Raw genomic sequence first — 22,878 nt, forward strand, 5'->3', positions numbered from 1 at the left:
AGAGGGAAATAAGGGAGCCAGTTTCCCTACGGCAAGCAAACGGGAAGGCCCACGAACTCTGGCCCGGTAGAACCGTGCAGCGTCCTGGAACCTAAAGAGGTGTCGTCAGCCAATCAGATTCACCGAAACGCTGATGGCAGCGCAAAACGCTTCGCCATTGGTCAGTGTTAAGCGGAGCCCGTCCATTTCGGTAGCTAATCAAGGACCGTTAATAAGTGCCTGCGATTGGGGCAGCTGGATTGCAGCATCATAAGTATGTTGGTTCTCCGCATCTTCGAGCTGCAAGAAAGACGGACGCAGGTAAAGGGCAGGCAGGTAGACAGATGCGCTGCTTAAGTGTACTTGTCTGCCTGTCAGTCTGCCATTACCTGCGCCCGCTCTTTTTTGTAGTTCCGAGCAACGCCACAATAACATATACGAACGTCTGTCCCAGGCGGGCGGCGTGGTGAATCCAGTCCCCAGACACAGGACTTCCTTTCCGGGCGCTGCACGCTTTTACGCCAGACAGAGTATATGTTGCCTATGGTAGCACTTCTCCCACTCTTCCGCACCTCTCCCACTCGCATCCCTCTCTCACTTCTCCGCCCTCCGGTTCCCCATCCGTGGTCCACTTCTTGTTGATACCTCTCTTCTGTCCGCGGAGCGATGTCCGCTCTCTTAACTCTCTCGCTGTATCACCCGTGCGCCTGTTCGTGTTTCTGCAATACCTAAGCTAACCTAATCGAACCTTCTTGGAGAAACGAGCAGCCGAAGCTTTCGCGGAACACTAGTCGTGCGAGCGTGTGGTTACTCCGGGCAGCTGACACGCTACAGTGGCATCATCGGCCTAGATGCAATCCGGTACTAGAACACCTGCAGAGCAGCAGACGATACGCTGTCGCCACCGGTGTTGGTCATCTTCGTTTCCGATAGATATGAGCTAATACGTTGAATATGATGGTTTGTTTGTTGTCTGCTCGTAACGAAGTGGAGTTTGGTCTGCTTAGCGACAAATTTGCTTTAGTTAACATCTCAACTTGTAGTACCCATGTAGCGTACCCATAGCATGAGTAAAATTTTGAGAAAAGCTTTAAAAAGACGCTTTTTTCGTTGTTCTTGAAGCAAGCCTCAACAGGCAGAGCGCCAAGGATCATTTACAAAGATGATGGCATCGCGTTTAGATTCGGATTGCTTGTAAAAAAAAAATGGAGCAGATACTTATTCTCCCCCTCAAGAGTATGACGGGATCCGGTTAACAGGTCAATGCCATATATGTGGAATTGGTTATTCTCTAGTTTACAATCATAGAACTTTGGGAGCCCTCATGCCCATCCTGGACCAGTAGAGCAGCGCACTATAAAACACACGGACACCTAATTCCATTACGTGTTCGCAAAGCGACAGCATTCGAAGTTGTTGATGCCTTTGCCGGAAGTCACTGTTGGGGTTTGTGATACCCAGATTGCTTTTCGCGGGATCTTCCTACGCACCCCCTGCTGTGGTTGGTGGGTGCAGGATTCACACAGACGAACATGGCTTGGTGACATAACTCCCATTCTGCCAATGGGCACTGTCAGGTCTGGTGACGTCACGTCCTTCCAACCTATGCTATTTCTCCCCTCTGGTGACGTCACTGATGATATCGCTGCCCACCAGCCAGTCAGAATTTTTCTGAACAATGCCAAACGGCGCCGAGTTATTGCTCCGTTGAGGGTTCAGTGCTATCGCATGAAACTTAACCTCTTGTAGAAACGTATTGCTTTATAGTGGACACGTTACGCAACAGTCTCAACCTCTACTGTGAGTTGCAACACACGCTCAGCCCACCGCACTTTGTTAAAGCTGCCGGAAATTGTACTCGGTGCAAATGCTCTGATTCCGGAATAGGAATTGGCTGTCTCGCAACCTGTAAGAAGTGAGAAATACACACGCGAAGAATGCTTTGTCATTCAGTTAAACTTCGAGCGGCTGTGTACTGCACTCAAAGCGACCGTTTCAGGTGCTTTCTCTTTCCTCTCTACATGCATTCATCACGGGTGGCGCAATAGACGGAGTCAATCCCGCGCCCCTGGTTCCTGTCTCATCCTCCTCTCTTTATTTCTCTCCCCCCGCGCACACTTTCTATTCGTCGCACCAGTAGTCAGCGGGGGGCGGCCCCGCAATCTCATCACGAGACCAGTCAGGCCACCGTTAGGTCAGCGACGAGCATTCCAGTGGTGCTGCCACCCAACAAGGCCCCCTCGTCGTCGCTGTGGGCGCAATGAGGGACATTCCGGCGAGCGATGCGACCGCGTCCGTCGGATGCAATAATGACCGCGTGATCAACGGAAGGACGCGTCTCTCCTGACCAGATATTTCACCCCCCCCCCCTCACCCCTACATCCAATTCGCCCCCTTCCCTTTCATCCTCCGAGAGTCAAGCAGCAGGGGAGAGCCGGAAATGAATGCGCGATAGACGAGCTGGTTTGCTCCGGCTATGGAGGTGAGCGGACGAGAGTCAGCCAGAAGGGAAGCCCCGTGTTCCACTGGGATTCGCAATGAAGCCCCATTATAACGATCTCGAATGCAACGAATTGCGCCTTATAGCGAACATGCACAAAGAAACGAACGTTGGGTCATTGGGCAAAGATGCTGCTTACACAGGACTGGACGCTGAATACATCGACGCTGACGGGCCTATAATAACATATTTCTATTCGAACTCTAACCAATATTTGTTTTTTAAACTTGTGTCAGTGAACGAAAAGATGCCATGTGCCTGCTATTGCTGGAGTCTTATACCATTGCTACACGGGCGTTTCGAATGCCTTCAAACCGAAGGTCATTCGACCCGAGCGCCGAACTTACGCTGCTACACGAAGTTTTTCAACGGCGTTCTGTTCAGATGGCATTCGAGTCGACGGAGCTCCGCGGAGGCATTCCATATTTTGGAATGCCTTCGAAACGCGAACACAGCCCGAACCGACCAATAGCTGTCGCCGCCGCCATCACTTCGCCCCACCCACAGGACGCGCGACTGCTTTCGGCTCTGTGGCTGTTCATTTCGATACCCGCTGCTCGCTTTTTTCTGATGTTTGTTTAACTAATACCTCGTGTTATGTTTAAGTGAATGCTTGAACATAATAGCACATCAAAGAACATTTACCGCATGAGCATGAAATTTTCCCAGGAGGGCGCCGATGAGGACGACTGCACTCATACTGTTTGTTGTTTACATCGCTGTGTACGAAGAGCTAGTGCTCGTTTTCGTGGATGAAACGCAATCTACGCTTTAGTTCTATTGCATAACCTCTTTTCTTTTGTACTGGTTGTACTCGGGTTTGTTTACATAGTGCGACAATCTGTGGGAAGCGCCGATGCGATAACTCGCCTGAGAAACGCTTGACAGCAGGGTTGCTGACATCGCGTAAGACCGGCGCTTCTCGCTAATTGTGCCGGCTTCCTCCGACGTGACCAGTACTTTATTTTAAACTACTTTATCTACAAAACATGTTTGGTGACCATTCGCGTTGACTGAAACGGCCTAACTTGTTATCCACAAGCTAGCGACGGCGACGACTGCTGCTGGCCGTAAAGCACTGCTCGGCAGTTTGGTTCACACCGGCACTTCCCGTCCATCGTATGCGCGCCCTGCGATTTAAGCAATAGTTTATTTCAGGTCAGTGTTGTCAAAACTACACTCGTTGCCCATTTGCATCCTCTGAAACTTGTGAATTCGCTCTTCACAACTGCAGCAATCCCAGATCCAACCCTGCGGACTCGCGTATTCGGGTTTATAGGGATAGTGGTCATAAAACATACGACTGAGCAACTGAAGAACTGAACAGGTAAGAGGTAAAGGGACACTCACCATAAACAGGAGTTGGGTTGTACTGATAACCTAACGCGTTCTAAATACAAGGGGACCTCTCACACCCAAGACGGAGTTTTTAAAGCGAAAGCTTTACTACTTGCACTTTGAAGCCTTCGCCGTGCGACGGCGGTACACATGAAATGACCTTTCGCATGACCTCTGTGTGACGTCACGCCGAAGAGCTGGGCGACCATCTCGCGCCGTCTGTGAGTAGTGGCGGTGCCACCACCGGAGGCCTTAGATTAGATTGCATTAGATTACATTACATTAGATTAGATTGGATTGGATTGGATTACTTTGGATTGCATTGGATTACATTGGATTGGATTGAATTGGATTGGATTGGATTGGATTGGATTGGATTGGATTGGATTGGATTGGATTAGATTGTATCACCGATGCATCACCACAAGTCTAACCACAAGCACCACCACCAGCTACACTACCAGCTGAACCATGGCGTAGGTACGGATATTGCTTTCGCAATTACCGGGCTTAACCAAGCTAAGCCACAGCGATTTTTTATAATCTAGAAAATGCCAAAAATTGCAACGCGGGTGTAAAGTACTTGCGTCAACACATTTCTCACAGATCCCGGAGGCTATGATACACCTCCGTTCACTTCAAAACGTTAGTTATTTACTGAGAACAAAAAGCATAAAAAGGAAGTACCCCGTCCTCTAGCACACTCCCTTCTATGAAAGAGTACATCTTACTCCCTTTTTTTTTCCCATATAAGCATATTTGTGTTTAGAGTGTCGTTTAAGACGTCACGATGTCAATCGAACGTGGCGGTAAGCCTTGAATTTGTTTTCTCAGCACTGAGTGGGTATTTTGCTGCTGAACAGACATTAACATACACGCAAAGAGCCACAGAATGGACAAACAGTCCATTGTAAACTTTTCAAAGCGGATAAAAGGTTAAAACTAGTCCTAACCAGTTAACTAGTCCAAGCGTACACGTTGCTGATGTCGAAGGCATTTGTCCGTGGGTACACCGGTGCGAAAGAGAGAAAACTTGCACACAGCCCAATAACACATTGACAATGTTGTTTGGTGATGTAGGGTAGTTAACAAAAATTCTAAATTCACAACCATCGACTCTTTATGCTGTATTCGTGCAAAGCACCGAGCCAATTAACACTTGTCACGCATGAAGCAACCTGTCGGGAGAAAATCTTTCGGGACCTTCAAAACCTCTGACATGAAATAAACTGTATACAGCTAAAAAGGACGGCTTGCGTTTAAAGCCCTGTCGACCCGTTACAGAAGAACCAAACTTCTTTTTAATTGGAAGGTCGGCGCTAAGCACGTTTTCGCACGGATGTGCGTACACTGAAGAGGACACGAAAAATCTTGATAAATATTCAGGCTGTGCTATGGGAAAAAGATTCCGGAAAAGGACGTAGGGCGACACAAAGCCGAACAAAAAGCCTAAATACTTTTTTATCTCAAGAAACAGCTCGTTTCGTCTTTAAGACGGAGCGGTGCCTCTATATGCTCCCCTGTCCACTTTCCTTGACGCGACCCTTATGGACGGATTCTTAAGGAAAGGCGCGATACTTAGGAAAGATCCACTTAAAAGAAACATGCAAAAAGAAAGGCGTTACTGCTCTCAAATGGGATCAATGAAAACTGCGCGCAGCAAAGACCCACTTTCGCCGTGGGGAAGGGGCTTTAATCAGTTTAATCATGATCGAACATGAGACGCTGCAGAAGGCGACGAAAAAAAAAATCAAACAATATTTTACGACTCACTGCCCGAGCTTGTTCCCACACATAAGCGAGTTAAACCAATTATTAAAAAAAATTAACATAGATGGGCTAGTAAAAAAAATGCGATAAAAAGCTAAGGACCTCTATCGTCGGCATTTTTAATCTCTTCGAGCGCAGTGTTTCGGAAACGGGAACTTTCTGTTCGCGAGTCGGGGCGCGTGCAGTGATTGAGGTTAATGAGGGATTCATGGCTGTTGCGAACATGGCTGCTGCTGCTGCTGCTACCGGGCAGCCGTTAGCATTGGGCCGTTAATGACGAGAGCCCTTCTACGTTGCCAACGGCATGACGTCAAGCGAGCGGTCCTCGGCTACGACATCCAACAATACACGGTGGTCCGTGTTCCAGCAACGGCGCATGTCTTAAAATTGGCCCTTGAACACCAGTTGGTGGTGTGTAGCCTTTCTCTTGTTTAATTTTGAAGGTGAACTGTAGGTTAACACCGGCGGGTTGCCAACATTGTGCGTCATAGAAGGTTCTCAGAAAAACCCCGAGGAAAGAAACCAGCCTGAAAAAACTCCGGATACTTTATTTTATATCTCCAAGTCGAAAAACTTCTGGCGCCACGTCATCGATTCGCATTCAGAAAAAAAAAAAAATATTAGAGGGACACTTAGGCCCCGCATTTAAGGGTACGACGCGATGACGTTAACGGACCCCGTCAGTGACTCCACTTCATCTCATTAGCATACTACCCGATCACGTGCTATACTAGTGTTACGATGTGACGTGACCCACGAATTTCACGTGAACCAAGCACGCAGTTGTTCGCGTACACTCACCCCTCACCGACATTAACCTTGCTACTAGCGTAATAATTTCTTCTTTAATTAATACTCCTCTAATCACTCGCATACCCTTTAGCATACAGTTATAAGATACCACCTAATGTCAGATCACGTGATATACATATGAATGAATGAATGAATGAATGAATGAATGAATGAATGAATGAATGAATGAATGAATGAATGAATGAATGAATGAATGAATGAATGAATGAATGAGCTGCTTATTTAGAAAGAGAGGCTCAAGGCCATTTGTTGGAGAATTGGGTTGTTAAGGAAGGAAAAAGTGGAGTCAAATATACTAAGATGAGTGTCCTTTGCAAAGCAGTGTAAAGCGTGGCTAGACCACCGATAAGGTCCTTTCATGTTTCAATAGACATACATATAAAATCTCGCTTCAACCAAGCCATACAAGCATGGTTGCGTGGCCTATAGGTTTGGGTGTCGGACTGGCAATCCAAGGGCCAGGGATACGACTCTCCACGACTTTTCTTGTAAGCGCAATTCATTTACTTTTCATTCTTACATGTCATACTTACGTTTGAGTCATGTTGAGACCTTTTAGCCGCAATCGAAGCAATCCTAAGTTAATGCCTTTTCAGTTTCGCCACTCCACGTGTGACGTCAAGACATTTCGACCAATCTGGAGTTCAGTGGCACAACAACGCCAGATGCCGACGGGACGACGCCGAGTTTTTCGCTTAACAGAAGCCTTAAAGCTGTCGCTTTAAAAACTGCTGCGGCATTTGGTTTCTTAATGCAAACTTCACGACATCACCTCTCTAGAGCGCCCTCCGTCGCTTCTCTTTGGTCAGCGATCAGTTATAACCAAAAATATAGGCAAGGAGCTGTTACTAGACAGTTCTCATTCCCTCCGACATGAGATGTTCTGTGCGCCAATTCTGTCGCCATACCAACGACTTAGTTTTTTTCAAATAATTCGAAATGACGTCCTTAGAAGTTGAGTCTTATTTGAGAATTGAAGAAAACCGAAACAATACGAAGCGGACAAATATAAACACCAGTTTTATAACATTCTACTTCTCACTATTAGTGCAGTTCCTTTAGTGCGGTCAACAAGTCGGACGGCCGTTGGAGACAACACCAAAGGGTGGAGCTAATCTGCAGATTACCATAATCTAGCGGGAAGTTTAGTACGAGTTTTATTTCTGTGAGAGCTTTGAAATTCAGAAAGCAAAGTTGATTTCTTTACCAATGTCCTTGACATAATATACCAAGCTACCATGAACAACAGAACGATGGTAAAATGAATTACAGGTATATTAATGTTACCAGGCCCTCGAAATCACGTGAAAATTTAAGTGCACATAACTTATATAAAATTCCTTGACCTTCCTAATGCAAGTTCGCTAACTTATCTCACAAAGGGCAATGCCCCAGCCTACTCAAATGACTTGTTGCCAGGCCTAACCGCGGCCACCGACCTTACCAGACCAGACGACTAATACGCATCTGGCAGTTCTGGGCAGGCTTTGGCAGTAAGGTCCATTGTCTTATGTAGTGGTAACCCTGCCCATGCTCACGGGGATCTCTTAGATGGCTGAAACAATTTCGTCCTAAGTGTATAGCAATAAAAGCCTTCTATATCCTGGCTAGCGGCCTCGCTCGGCTCAGAAACACCATCCGGTGGAACCTCGAAAAAAGCCTGCAGGCCTTCTACTGCGAATAGTTCAAATGGCTCTTAAAGCCGTGAGTTGTCTTCGCAGGCTGTGTCTCTCTTCACAATGGTGTCTCTTCCACAATCTCTCAAGGCGGTCAGTCACTTTCATGCATCGTTTCAAAGAAATTCCCCTCTAACCAGTGAATATTATACGTACTTAGTGTCAGTGTTTGTTTGGTTTTTTTTTTCATAGTCTTGTCCTATAGTATTGCTAGCGGCACAGCTTCAAGACAAACGATGTTGACTTGGATTCTGCAGTGTGGACTGCCTGAATCCCTCGTAAACCGTTTCAACTGACATTTTTTACCGGGGATACTGGGACCGTCAGAAAAGCTCAACAGCATTTTTTCGGCACCGAAGCGTGTTTGGACTCATGAAACGACCTATCCCAACTGCCATGTAGCTTTCTTCACAGACGGCAATAATGACTTGCTGCGTCTGCAAGAAAGTTCACTCTGTAGAGTTCACTAGTTACTGTTTTAATGAGGCGCCTCTGTTTTCTTAAGCCATAAAATGGTATCAAGCTGCGTCAACTACCTTTTCGTTAAGCACTGTCAAACCAATAAACGTCAGTAGAGTTCCGGCCAAAAACAATCCGCCTACATTCAACGGAAAACAAGGGCATTGAAAAATTTACACAAAGACCGCCTCTAATCATTACTTCAATCGAACCGTCACTCTCCACACTTTCTCATTGGTCAACGGTAGCAGCGCAATAAGTAATTCATTTCAGGCACGACTGAGGTGACTTTGAGCAGGACACGGGTGGTATGTTGCGGACATGGCTTCCTGCGGAAATAGTCATGGTTGATAGTAACAAAAATGACTCAGCCGTCGAAACGAGGTAAACCGCCTTCTTTTTTGAGCGTGACTTCCATTTTACTTTGCCATAAGAGCGTACGTGTTTGATAAAGCATGTGGTGAGGAAGATTAGGGAAAAATTGTTCTGAGGGAGTTACCGCATCCCTCTTTTCCAACACGTAAATAGAAGATAATAATGGCATGCAGCGTATAGTGAAAACAATTGAAAACCAGAAGCATAAAAGCAGAAAACAGAAGAATACGGTTTTAGTTACAAATAATTAGTTATATCATCTCATTATTAAGTATATATGTAATATATATTTCAACTCTAGACCCCAGATTCATAATTTTCAACAGTCGAAAATTTTCAAGCACAGATTGAATTAGGGCAATTTCATCTTCTTCCATTACTCCACTTGGTTTCGAGCTTTCTTCAGTTGATTGCTGTTTATTGAGTGTGCCTGAAAATAGAATTTCCCGAAACCGATTTGAGCTATGTTTGTCGTTTGTGAATCGTGCACGACGGAGAAATATTTTTATAACATCCAAGTGAACGCTGAAACTGGGCGTAGAATTTAAAGCGAATATGCAATCTATTTAATATATTTGGGATTTTTGATGACTGCAGCTATTAAGAACAATAAAACTATATAACATGCTGAACGCGTATTGGTAATTAAAATTTCTTCCATATTAAAGTCGGAAAGTTTCGGTTTGGTTTGGTTTGGTTTGGTTTATGGGGTTTAACGTCCCAAAGCGACTCAGGCTATGAGAGACGCCGTAGTGGATTGCTCCGGAAATTTTGACCACCCGGGGTTCTTTAACGTGCACTGACATCGCACAGTACACAGGCCTCTAGAATTTCTCCTCCAAAGAAAAGTTTACTTTTACAAAGTAATATCGGAGACCAAAGGCAACGAATGAAATTAATGGGTGCCACAGAAGTGTGGAGACTACAGTTCTTTTCAACGAAGGTCACCCGACATGCAGGTAAGAAAAAATAGTAAACAAATGAACGTTTCGTATTGTCTTTTAGTTTCACTCTGCGTTTCATTAAGACCTCTTCGCATCACAGCTCAGCAGCTTTGAGGGTAGCAAAAACAGAAAAACATAAGACGAGTTCTTCAAAAAATCGGGTGACGAGAAACACTATACGCTGCACACAAGGCTTTGCTATATACTAGAACTGAACGCTTTCATAACTTGCAAAATCAGTCAATGTCATCAATAGAGCAGAGAATTACAATGCCGATCTTATGAGCTTCACATCACGCAAGCTTCCTAGTTGTTAGCTTATAATTCGGCTAGTTAAAATGGGATGAAATTACATGCACACAAGAACCACGAGTTGTCTCCAAATAGCGGTGTCACTGCCTCTGAAGCGTCGTGAACCCTTGCCACAGAGCTACTTCATCTATTACCAGGTGCCAGAGCGTGAAGGCTTTTTTTTAGCTTAATTTTGCCAGTATACATGCAATACCCGCGCGGTACACGTGCACTCTGGGCTGGAAGAATACATGCGCGGGAATTTTCTTACGCGTAAGGCAGCGCTACTTTTGTATGATCACGTCAGCGCACACAAACAAGCTGGGAGGTTTGCTCCTTGTTTTTCACTCCTATGAGCGCTAGCTTTTAGATCCTGTTCCAAACACGGGCGCTGGTTAACGTCAAAGTCTCTCGCCTACTAAAACTGCAGTTGCAGGAATTCGCGAAAGCAATGCTCGCCTCCAGTGACTGAATTTCCTCCAAGTCAGCTCGAAAAAAATGCTTAAACTTTCTTGCTTTTACAAGAGCGATCGCTCACGCTTTGGAGTTTTTGCGATAAACAACTTAAAGGCTGTTCTTACCGTTGTTCGGCGTCTTCCTACTAATATATCAAGACTTTCCCTTTGTTCTGTGCTTCACACTGCTTTTTAAAACAGTAAAATAAACCACTCGCGCAGGATCTCGTAAATAAAAAAAGGAACATTTACTCTTATGAACCAACCAGAAAAAAAAAAAAACAACCACCACTGCTGTGGGCAGTATCTTGAGCGAAAATTCGAAAGCAAGCTGCAAATTCACTCCATGTAAAATGACAAGCGTGACTGCTATTGACGAAAATCTCGGCTAATTCTTCGTAGCGACGGTTAAGTTTTGCTGCTTGGTCGGGCACTTCTTTTCAGCGTAACTGTACTCATCATTATTATTTTCTTTTACTACAAACGCGCAAGCATGTGTTAGAGTACAGACATTGAATCTTTACAGCGTCCTCTAGTTGCCCGTACGTAAACGTCAGCGTTGCTATTTCCGTCTGCAGTGCTGGCATTAAAAAGGAAACAGACTGCTTTCGGTCGTCATAGCTAATGCTTATTTTCTCTTCACCGAGTTTGAATAAACTGCACTGATGCCTTTTAACGCTGATAAGTTCCCTGGCATCCGGGCTCACTAAAGGTTCATATGGCTTCATTCTTTCAAACAAAGCGAAACTATGACTCAGCTCTGCTCCCGCTTTTAACAATACACCTTCACGAGCGGCATCAACAATGATTAGGGACTCTTCGTCGCACGAGACAAAGCTTTGGAGACCAGACCCGAGCGTATTGTTGTGAAGTCTCACGCCAGCCAGTACGGGCGCTTAAGTTTCTACGAATAGACTGAGAAGGAGTCTGTGCGGAACACGGGGTGAGAGTAGAGACAACCTTCTGTCTCAGAACAAAGGAAGTGACCATTTTAGGTCAGAGTAGAGGAGACAATTAAAGGGGATAAAAAGAATATATGGGGAATCCAGAAGTTAAGTTTTGCACTGTGCGTGATGTGAAAGGGAGGGGGGAGGGGGGAGAGGGAGGAAGGAGAGGTGACCAGGAGTGAGGACTGCAAAGGACAGGGGCTGCTGGAGGTTGTTTGAAGAGCCCGACGCCGCCCACGCAAGGAATGCTGTTAAGAAAGCCGGGACTGCGTTGTGTTTGCGAAGGCGCGAAAATAGGGAGAAAACGGGAACGAAGTTCAGGAGCGCTGCCTAAACGGTGACCCGGAAGAGGGTATACAACGTTTTCTTTTGTTTTATTTGTGCGTGGGAATCCATACACTGACGTACACCGTGACAGCGGCAGAGGTGTGCTCAAGAGTAATTATTTCCACGCCTCTGAGCAAACGTTTGTTAGTTCGTTTTGTGTTCTTGCCTACCGCGCTCCCTCCTCATCCTATATGGCGATGGGAAATTCAGACGCTGTGTTCCTCGGAGGACCGGCCAAAGTTCGTTAGTCAGAAATTGTAGAGTTAGGAGTGTTTTTCTTTCCCTCTTAACAATTAGCGTTCTCTTCTTTCATTTTCTTTTTTTTCCATCTTGCTCGTGTTAACAGCCGTCCTCGTTCGGCAGCTTGAGGCGTTCACTCGTCACACTTTTTTTTTCTAGAAGTCTGAAGACGTGTCTCATTAATTTTACGCCGCCCACAGTCGCTCAGCAAGATTTCTAGGCTTTGCCATTGCCGAAAATAACAAGAAACAATGAAGTTTTTCTCGGCCACTTCCTAATTAATGTAGGGGCTTCAGTTCAGCTAACGTGTTTCCACATCACATCATGTTCATCAAAGTGAGTTTACTGCGTGCTTATGCGCCGAATATCACACATCGTGACAGGTCATTTTTCAAAACTGATGTGACTGTTTCATTACGTTGAAAAATGTGCGTGTCATTTTGAAGTTTTTATTCGAAGGTGTGTAGCAATGTATCGTACATTTTAAGTTGTTGTCGTACTACCACCAACAAAACTATTTTCTTGTCTCGTAGCGTTCCCATATTACTTTTGTTTTTATTTTTATAGTCTACTGCACTGTATTCAATCTAAAAGAATGGCTGATCAGGCATATGTCTCTGCGTTTCCTTCTCATGAAGCTTCTCAGTCTATTAGTGTTATTTCAAGGCATGATATTAGCCTCCATATTTTAGTCCGTGTTTGTTACTAGCAGGGTGCAGCAGTAGCAAACATTCTTTTAAGGTATATCGTACACCTTCACATTTGAAACCACGCAATGGACGGAGCAAGGTAAAAAGACACAACGCGTAGTCGTGTAGACACCACGAGTGGACACCACGAGTAGTGGTGTCTCCTTTTGAAAAGAGAAAAACAAACGAAAAGTTGTACGGTAACCAACAAGCCCCATTCACAACACTTGTGCGTCCACCTGCTGTTTATAAGTCGAGAGTGCCTGTCCAACGCACTTGAACCCATTCTTATTGTTCTGGTAACTTATTTCTCAAGCTACGTATTTGCTATATCTTATTGGTCTGGAGACTTGCTCCCTTGCATCGTCCTATGCGTCACTACTTCTCGTAAACTGCTGTTCCCTTCTTGTATCGTTGAGCGTTACTTTCTTAGAGAATGACTTTGAAGCCCGCTGGTGGCCCTCATTCGTGGATTCTTACCCTAAGGTACCTAGCAAGATAGCTTTATCAGCAAATCTGCGGTGATAATCACTGCCAACCTTGCTCCTAGTAATGGAACATCGTAAGCATTTCTGGCTCATCATGCAGTGAATAAAACGAAGCGGTGATGTCTCCGTTGCTGATCCCCTTTCTTATTGGCGTTTCTCTATCTCCCACTTAGGAGGACTCTAGCTCCCGAGCATTCGTTGCGAACATTTCTAGTACATTTCTCATACGTGAAAGGAATGGATTATGGGCATTCCACGTGTGCTCCGAACATGTCCATTTGCTTTTAAAGGAGCAATGAAAGTAAGCTTAGCTTTTTTTCTGACTTTTATTCTAGTTGAACGGAAGGTGTAATGTCATACATTCAGCACACTCTCAAAACATCGCGCGGAGCATCAGTTAAATATACCCGCAAAGCTATCACTTAAGCAAAACCGAATAAAGCAAACCGCCGGGCAATAAACTTGGCCTGAAATTATACCCGGCCTTTAATTCGAGCTCTTCTTTCCGAGATCATGAGGCTGCAGATGAGACTCCCATTTGGGTCTTAAGCTCTTCCAAGTCCTGAGAAGGCTTGCCTCTTTTTGTCTTTTATATTCTCACTTTTCTTTCTGCACATACGCAAGTAGGATGGTCGGCCAGAAAGCCGGCAAAAGCACGCCAGAGGCTGCATACGGAATGTCTTCTACCCCGCAGTCGCGCTGGGCAGTGAAGAAGCATTAACGGTTAATCCGGCCATTAGAAAGATTTCCTCCGTCCAGGCGAGGTGGGAAGGCGTCTGAGTCGAGCGTGCAGTCCGGCCACGCACTGAGGGCGCCGTGCGAGAACTCGAGAAGAGCCTACGGCGCAGAAAACTTGGGACGAAAAGTTAGAACACGCTGAGAGACAGCGGCACCAAGGCTAATCCTCTGAGATGCCGAGGCTGCGACGTGCAATATCTGCGAGATCCTGCTTTTGGCCGTGAAAACATTGACTGAATCAGGGGTGAAAGTAGGAGTGGAGAAAGGCATCGGCACATCACTTGTCGCTGCACTCGTTGCATGGGCGAAGGGATTCTACGGAACATGCACAAGTACCCATGCAAGGACGTTAGCAAAAGATAAATGTTCCACAAGGAGCAGAGTACCCCGTGTGCAAAAATAAACCAAAACTGTAAACATTCTTTCGATGGCAAATGAAATATGCAAATGGGCATGGTCTACAAGAAACACTACTTGTGTGAAAAGAGCATTGAAGAAATGCGCTCACTATTTCACAAGCCACTATCGTATGCATGAAAGTGCGCGATGTACGGTTAGTTGGCTTGTCAGCTCTAACTCTGAAACTGGGCAAATATAGGTCAAGAAAAAGCAATAACAGGGTGCTAGTGACGTATCGTGGAGCTGTACTGCAATAAAACTGTGCCCGAATTCTTAATAAACTAAACTCCTCCGCTTTGTTGTGTTCAAAATTCTAGACTACGCGACCTTCTAACCACGCTTACCCGGGATTTGTATTGCGCTGCAGAACACATCGTACAAAAGCGCTGTTGTTATGTCGCCCTAAAATTCATAAACTTTCTACACATATATAAAGGCATTCAAGTCAACGTTTTGGATTTTTTTTCCAGTACCGACAAAAAGTGCGCTTATATATAATGTAAGCAAAATTTTTATGTAGAAACATATCTTAAAAGCAGGCATTCATATAGGCTGTTGCGGCGTTCCAAAACGCCTGTGTCGCTCGGTTGTTGGATTGGTTCCGCTTGTATGAAATAAAATCCCGGAAGACACAGTACTGCTCAGAAAATGCAAACACTGCAGAAAAAAAATTTGTGGTCGTTATTCAGCGCCACCAACTACCACACGGAGGGTTTTTACGAAAATGGGGGGGGGGAAAATTCGTTTACGACTCAGCTAGTTTCAGTAAAGTCAGCTTTTAGGAAAGTTGGTTACTTCCATAGGACATACCTGCAGCGCGAAAAATCATGAACACATAAGAAAGAATCACCCACACACCTAGACAGTCACTGCACTCACGAGTGATTTATTGCACCAAGGCATCGTGAAATATAAAGGCTACATCGCGAATACGCGTGCAGCCCTGCATGTGAGAAAACAACTATTGCCTTATGATTCTGCACGTTGAAAAGTTATAAAAATGGGCATAGTGGTCTTGTGCCTGGAATCATCGCGCGAGAAATTTTGCAGACATGAAACTAAGGCGAGCTTTAATTACCAATTGCTAGGGATGTGGTTTCGGATTACCCTCAGTCGGTCGTGACTGCTGTTACTGAGGCCCTCCTGAAAAAAAGTGAAGAAGCGCACAGTAAGCCTGGACACGAGGGAAAGTGAAAGGACCTTGCGACTGAAACTTCCCCCCTACCTGCACAAAGTTTCGCATAACTTGAAGAAGGTTGCAAGTTGGTTTGTGAGTGCCGCTCGTTTTTTTCGGCTTCGTTAAAGCTCGCCCAGCTATGCCCTCGTATCTCCGGCAAGGAGATTACGAAAGGTGGATGGGGAAAAAAGCATACCAGGCCCTATGTGCAGTGCCAGTCAGGAGTGGTGTACGAGATACCATTGTCGTGCGGAAAAGGTTATGCCGGCCAAACTGGGAGATTCTTTAACGACCGGCTAAGAAATAGTGAACGAAATTTAAAGAGCAAACAAAAAGTGCGTTTGGTTGAGCATTGCAGCTCCTGCAAGAAGTGTTTACCGCATTTGGCAGTGCAAATGTACTAGGCACAACAGAATATCAAACCGCATGTGCACTTCAGGAAACGTATCGCATAAGGTAAAGGCGTAATAATTGCGCAAGCGATGCTTCGATTTCCTTGTATAGGAAGAATACGACCTTCTCTCTGCTACAAGGTAAGATGTGTCCGATCCAGGTTTACAGCTGTCGCTTGCCTTTCTTTCTTTCTGTATTCTGTGCGCGCATACGTGACGGTGGTCTTTATAATTCACTATTCATTTGTGCAATAAAAGAGTCGTAAGTGCAGCGATTGTCAGCTTTTCAGGGTGTTTCTTCCTTACTGCTTCATGATTTTCCTCTGCATTTATGTCCCAACTCAGGTAGATTCAGTTGAAGAACATAAAACCAATCATGTGAAAGGTTAAATGATCCCGAAATTGAGATCATTGCGACCTAATTTCAGTACGTGACAATGAAATAAGTTCGTGAAATAACTTTGGTGCTCTAGATTCTAATGGAAAAGGCGATTATTTTAACAGATCCGTGGTTACAGTAGGTAGCAGAGTTCAACGCTTGTTATTAGAGAGAGAGAGAAACTTTATTGTGCAACCTGTGTCCCGGTCGCTGTCCTAACTCTGTGAGTTGAGGATGCAACCTCGTACCCGTTGGTTGTTACCCAACACTAAATGCCCAGTAGTTATGTAATGCACGAATCAGTTTTACAGTATTTCCTGTTCGGTTCAACACAGAAATTTCTGAGCAGAATAAAACCAACAAATGTGGCACCATCGTTAGCAAGTCGTGCCAGACGAGCACACAGACTTCACATGTCCCAGACTTCAACTTCACCGGTTGTCCGCAACCGCCGGCACTCAACATGATGACAGGCTTGTTCATAAACTGCAGGCATTCGCTGTGGTTAGTTAAGCCACCGTTGTGAATTAATTTGGCGCGCTCTGTGTACTTTTGCCGAACACTCAGAGAGCCGGTTATTGTACATGCGGCGCAGACGGAAGTTCTGGCCGATCACTCGAGACAGTTGGCGGGGTGGCAGCATTCGCGAGCGACACACTCATTTCCCACTACACCGCTGTCTCTGGCTGCGTGAGCTACACTTTGTCCTTGAATGTCCCACCCCGCAAATAGGTTAACTGACAAGCGAAAGAAACAACAAAAAGTATGCATGTGCGAATACTGATGTTTAGGGTCGATGCTAATTTGAAATTAACTGTTCCACTCGACGAGTAATACAAAGGAGAAATGAACGCTGCAGCACAACGTGATAAGTTTATCCGTAATGACTAGTATAATAACTGCAATACTAGTCGCACTACAAATTACAACGGCTATTAATTCTAAGTTCTAACGGTGAGAATTACCAGCTCAAAAACAGCTGAGTTGGACAGCGTCCATGCTTTTCCCGGAAGCAAAGATTTAGCTAAGTTCTCACTTCCTATGGTGCAGCGAATCTCGTAGTCCCCTTGTTACCTGTGCTGCGTCTTACGCGCTCGACCGCTTGCCACCTCTTCAGTCAGGCTCCAGAGACGTTCGATTGGGTTTTTCAAGAATCAGTTGAATAAACGCATGAATTAATGGGTGAGTTTTCACTGCTGCACGCCTTCACCCGAAGTAGCGAAGTCTTTGACAAAGTCGAATTATTCGACACGGTCGAATCTTTGAGATCGAGCTGAAGCGAAAGTCGAATAAAGAATTGTTTGATTTGCATGTCGAATCGTTCGCATATTCGACCATCTCTGAGAAAGACGAAAAAGAAATAATTCAATTTTTCTCACTTATTTCCTGTCGGCCAGCTATGTGTAATCAAATTGTTTAGGAAAGCCACCAACCAAACTGTATGATTATCATGGTTCGGTTTGAGTCCTCAAAAAGTACTGCTCGCCCAGTTAAGGATATTTTCTGGCTGCGGCCATTCTTTAGGTCGAAGCTCGTTTCTCGATTCCTCTCGAAAGGTCGTTTAAAAGCTTTGCGCGCCTAAGGAAAGCTCTCATTTTTTATTCATTTCATTTACTAGCCCAGACATTTATTAATGAATCTCATATATTCCCCACATAAACCCCAAAGACCCCACTTAGAAATGGGAAAACCCTGTGGGGAAGAAACGTTCTGTGCATTGTAGGATCATTCACTGCCAAGTGAACGATATGAGACGTTCATAGCGTTCATAGCTCAAAGGGTGCCATTACTCGCAAAATTGGTCTAGTGCAGTTCATGCCTGAGTAATACCTTATATTGTCGTCCCTAAAACAGGATCGGTATAGTAATACAGATTTTTCCTTGTGCTCACTGATTCTCAGTCAGAGCAGATCGCCATGAGCAAGCCCATGGCCGTAAAAGCAGACAATTGTAGTTTTTATCTAAATTAGTTATTCGCCTGTATTTCACATAGTCCAGCAAAACTAACTCAGAATCAGAGTGAAATACTTACTTACGCAGTCAATAAGGAAGATCATCAATGTAGCATTAAAAACTATTTCAGCGTAATGAGGAACCAATTCTCGTTTGGTGACCGCAATGGGTCAGTAAAAATGTAATGTAGTCGATGTGACGGAGTTTCAGCTGTAGGTTCTTTCCACTAGAGAATAGTTTGACACAGTAAAGTTAGTTACAGAGTTAGTGGACGCGTAAAATATTGGTACGGTGGTTACAGAACGGATGTCACTATCCATCAAAGTAGTGATCATATGACAAGGAACATTTTTTGAGGCCACTTGACTTCTGCAGTCAGTTTAAGTGAAACTTTACTCAGCGATACCTTTCACTGAGATCTTTACTTCCTTGAGATCTTCGGCAGGATAGCAGCCTTCACGTGCGTAATCGGCTGTATCTTTCCCTTAATACTTTCAGAGCTCCAGTGGTCTCTATACACGGACACAAGGCAAACACTGGTTTCTCCTTACCGTCCAGAATTTTTTTAAGCTGCAAACTAATTCCCTCTCATGCAGTAACGCCCTCTAGAACAATACCTGTGATCTTATTAGCCCGTCTATTTTTTTTGGAGTCTCACATCATACCCAACTTCTCCTACTCTGCCCGAGCGACAAATCTCGTTTTACCTTCATACACATTGAAAGCAAACCTTTTAGGGGACGGCAACTGGGATGGTTTTTATGTTAATTCCGGCTACTTTCCTTTTCCGTCTATTTCTGTCTCTGAGACTATTAAGGCAGTGTACGGTTTTGTGCCGGAAACAAGCAAGTCAGACTTGAATTATGTGTTGTTACGCGACAGAGATATCCACTGTGGTGAGAAGTCTGAATCACGCTCTTGCGGAACACCAGTCCTCCGAACAACTGGTCGTGTTTGGATTTCGAAACTTCCTGTTAGTCGCGCGCGCCACATCATCGGATAATGAAAAGAAGAAACTCTCTCTGACGCAACCGTTGTCTAAATCTTCCTTACTCGTCATTCGAAGGAAGCCCCTCGACGCCGACATGGGCGCTTGGCAGCGCTGGTCAGCTGCGACAACCATGTTCTACATCAGTACCCCGTTGATAGAACTCCCCGGCGGCACTGACCTTTGAGCGTGCGTCCTCGGTGCGTGAAGGCGGGACATCCTTCGAGGAGACGGATCCACGGCGGAAACGAGAGACAAGCGCCGGAGTGCGGCTTGTGACCGGTCGAGAGACGGGCGGCGGAGGGGTACGGCTGAAAACACTCGGCGGCGCCCACGCGGGGCGGCCGAAGACCGGGTCAGCGTTACAAGCGCGCTCCTAGCTGGGCACCATCTCGTCGGCGGAAGCCCTGCCGTTGAGTCCGCGGCTGCAGCCGTCGGCGGCGTTGGACGCCGACTGGCGCAGAAGCGGGAACCTCTTGGAGCCGCCGGAGCGCGCCGACGGCGGCGGAGGCAGGTAGACCAAGTCCTGCGGGCTGCACCGTCCCAGCAACGGAACCACCTGGTCTTCGAAGGCCCCTGCGGGCGCGTAGGCGCCGGGCGTCGCCGCGTCGTCGTCGTCAGAGTCCGAGAGCCCGTCGCTCTCGACGGACGCGAAGAGGCGCGGGGACGCCATCCTCGTGTATCGCGCGTAGAGTTCGATGCTCACTGAGGAGAGCGACTCGTCGGCCGGCGTGTCGCAGCCGTCCGGGTCCTGGATCTGCAGGTCCGCGGGCGACGGCAGGAACTGTTCTTCGTAGCGCGGGCTCAGCAGGAACGTGGTGGTGGACGAGAGCGACGTGCGGGCCGTCTTCGTCCCACCTCCTCGCGTGGCGGCAGCGATGACCGAGCTGCTCCCGCTGCCGCTGCTGGCGCCGGCCAGGCTGCCCCTCTTGCCTCGCTTGGCGCCGCTCGTCGTTGCGCTGCTGCGCGACGACGTCGTCGTCGTCGTGTTGGAGCCCTTGGGCGGGGGAGGGAGCACGAGCGTCCGGGGCGGCTCCGAGGGCCCCGGGTCGCCTCCGGCCGTGGTCCAGACGGCCGGCACGGTGAGGTGAGTGCCTTGGGGCGTCTTGGCCAGCACCGGGATGAGTACCTCTGCGGCGGAGGGCCTCTTCTCGTCCACGGGCACGACGCGCTGGTGGTGGGGCCGCTCCTTGGCCTCGAAGGTGAGCACGCACGCGGCCACGATGAAGATGCCGCCCAGGCCCATGATGGCCGGCCCCGCGAACGACAGGTTGTGCAGGTGGTACTCGCGGGTTCGGTCCACCACAAGCGTCGTGGCCACCTCGCCGTCCGACGTGGTCGTACCGTCCGACGCGGCGGTGGCGTTGCCTTGGCGTGGCACGGGCGACGTGGCCAAATCTTCGGCGAAAAAGCCCACCACGCACATGGCCGTGCCCAGGGCCAAAAGAAAGATGCCCCCCGAGAGTGCCTTGCATGCCTCCCAGACGCAGCTCCAAGTCCACCGGGTGGCCGGAGACTCGTCCTTGTTCTCCTGAGACGCCGCCGCCCCCGCGGAGGCGGCGTGCGCCTGCTGCTGCTGCTGCTGCAGCTGCTGGGTCTGCGCCGGGATCAGGTTGCAGTGGGACGGGGCGCGAGCGCGCGCCGAGGCCGCCGTCAGCGACGAGGCCCCGGCCGCTCCCGCGCGCCCCGTGTTCTGTTGGCGTAGCTGGCGCCCGATGACCGCCGCGCTATTCATCCCGGCAGTCCGGCGCCGACGTCCGAGGACGGGGTCACGGCGGCCCTGCCGCCCGACCGCGCACTGGCACCGGGCCGGGCCCTGCGGGACGGCGCCGTTTTATACCCCGCCGCCGACGCCATGCGCCCCTGCTGTCGAGAGAAACGCTGCGCTGCGCACCCCTCCCCGGGTCTCCGGCGAGAACCCCGTCCGCCTCGCAACTCCCGCGCTGGTCGCCCCATCCTGTCATCGATCGGCGAGGCACTTCCTACCTTCACTAACCCGTGAAACTGCCGATTTTAGTGCGTTTTAAAATCAGCAGAGGGCGCCTTAGCAGCGGAGTGCCCAGTGTTTGGCCTAAAGAAGCACACTGTTTTGAGCCGAACGATCTGCGCTGAGAAAGGGCCTCGCTACTGGCTAGTTCGGAGACCGCGGCTGCCTCCTGGGCAGGGCCGCCGCCTTCTCCCTTCCTTCCTTGCTTCCTCCCGCACTTCCTTTTCGCCTTTGGGGCATTGAGCATGCGCACCGCTCGCCAGCCGGGATGCGAAGCCGCGGGCCGGCCGGATCCGCGGTCTCCTTCGCCAAAAAACGGTGCCGGCGCCTTGGGTGCATGATTGGGGCGCCTTGGTGCTGTTCTCTGCTTCCCTCCTCCGCGCGCTGTTCAGGCGGCCAGATTCGCGCTTCTTCCCTCCGACTCCTCTTTCCTACGAGAGCGGGCGCACTTTCGCAAACTGTTTGGCTCGTTCGCGTGAGTCGCCTAGCACGTGCTGCGTCCTCTTGTCAGGGCGCTGTGCCGTAAGGAAATGTTTTGACCGGAGTTAATAACACTTTGTAAGCGAGCGCTAGAAGACGGTAATGTCTAAGGGCAGCGTAGGTTGGATGAAAGTTTGAATAGCGATCCCACGTTCGTAGTTCGATCGAGGAGAAATCTTGTTTCGCCGCCCAAGTTTGCCTCAAGCGCGCGCTGAGTCAAACCGGGCAGAAGCTACGACAGTGATGTCCTCAAACCCCATTACTTTCAATACAGTACGAGCACCCTGAGCTGTTCCAGGTACAAGCATTACGAAGGTTACTCGGTCAGTCGAATTAATCGAGACATGTCCTCACCGTCGAGACATGTCCTCACTCCTGTCGCCACAAGCTTCCTGGCTCACAGCTTTTGTTACCTGCAGCCCAATGGCCAGTTGACTTCAGCACGGCCCCTGTCGGCTACAAAAGGTAGATTTTGCTCGTATAAAAAAAATGCATGCTAACCTGTGGTGCATCATTAGAGTGACGCAGGGCCATTCTCTTGTTTGCACCTCCCCTAGCTCAGGCGTTAATTAAGCTTTGAGCGAAAAGCCAGTGCGATGGTCTGGCGAAGACCCGTCACTAAGTGCACGTGGCAAAAATAGACAGAAACAATCGTTCTTAGATTAAGCACATTGGGAGCAGTAGGCTAGTCAGGTACTTGCACGAAAATAGAGTGCACAACTTTCTGTATTGCACAGCCAGCCTAAATTATGCCACATGGAAAGTGCTCCAATTAACAATATATATATTTCTCAATTTTTTTGCCTTCCTGTTTTTACACCTTCTTGTTTTGTGCCTGTATGATTAGGTAAACGTGTGCAAATGACTGTTTAAGTGACTTACTAGTGTTCCGTAATTTTCTATTACTCGTGATGTATGTGCATGTAAAGGCGGGAAAATATATGAATGTATATTTATATATTTTTGTGTATACCGTTCTTTGTACCTGTACGCCGCTCCTCTGCATGTAATCGAACGAGGATGTGAACTCGTCAAGCTCCTAAAGCTGCAGTTGTCTTTTGTCATTTTATGTTCATGGTGAAGATGAAACAAAG

At 47.5% G+C, this 22,878-nt stretch overlaps 1 protein-coding gene across 1 annotated transcript in view; it reads right to left on the reverse strand.

Annotated features, from left to right (window-relative positions):
- The window catches only part of LOC149335096 (uncharacterized), a 223,225-nt gene extending 202,115 nt beyond the window's left edge, over positions 1-21,110 (reverse strand). The window contains exon 1 of the mRNA XM_089553741.1: positions 19,499-21,110. Within this exon, the coding sequence (XP_089409867.1) occupies positions 19,694-21,052 (1,359 nt within the window). The 5' untranslated portion in view covers positions 21,053-21,110 and the 3' untranslated portion in view covers positions 19,499-19,693. The remainder of the gene's footprint in view (positions 1-19,498) is intronic.
- Between the last annotated feature and the right edge of the window lie 1,768 nt (positions 21,111-22,878).

The sequence above is a fragment of the Amblyomma mixtum genome, chromosome 7 (assembly GCF_055824585.1).
Source record: "Amblyomma mixtum isolate Tamu chromosome 7, ASM5582458v1, whole genome shotgun sequence".
In the NCBI taxonomy this organism is placed as follows: Eukaryota; Metazoa; Arthropoda; class Arachnida; order Ixodida; family Ixodidae; genus Amblyomma; species Amblyomma mixtum.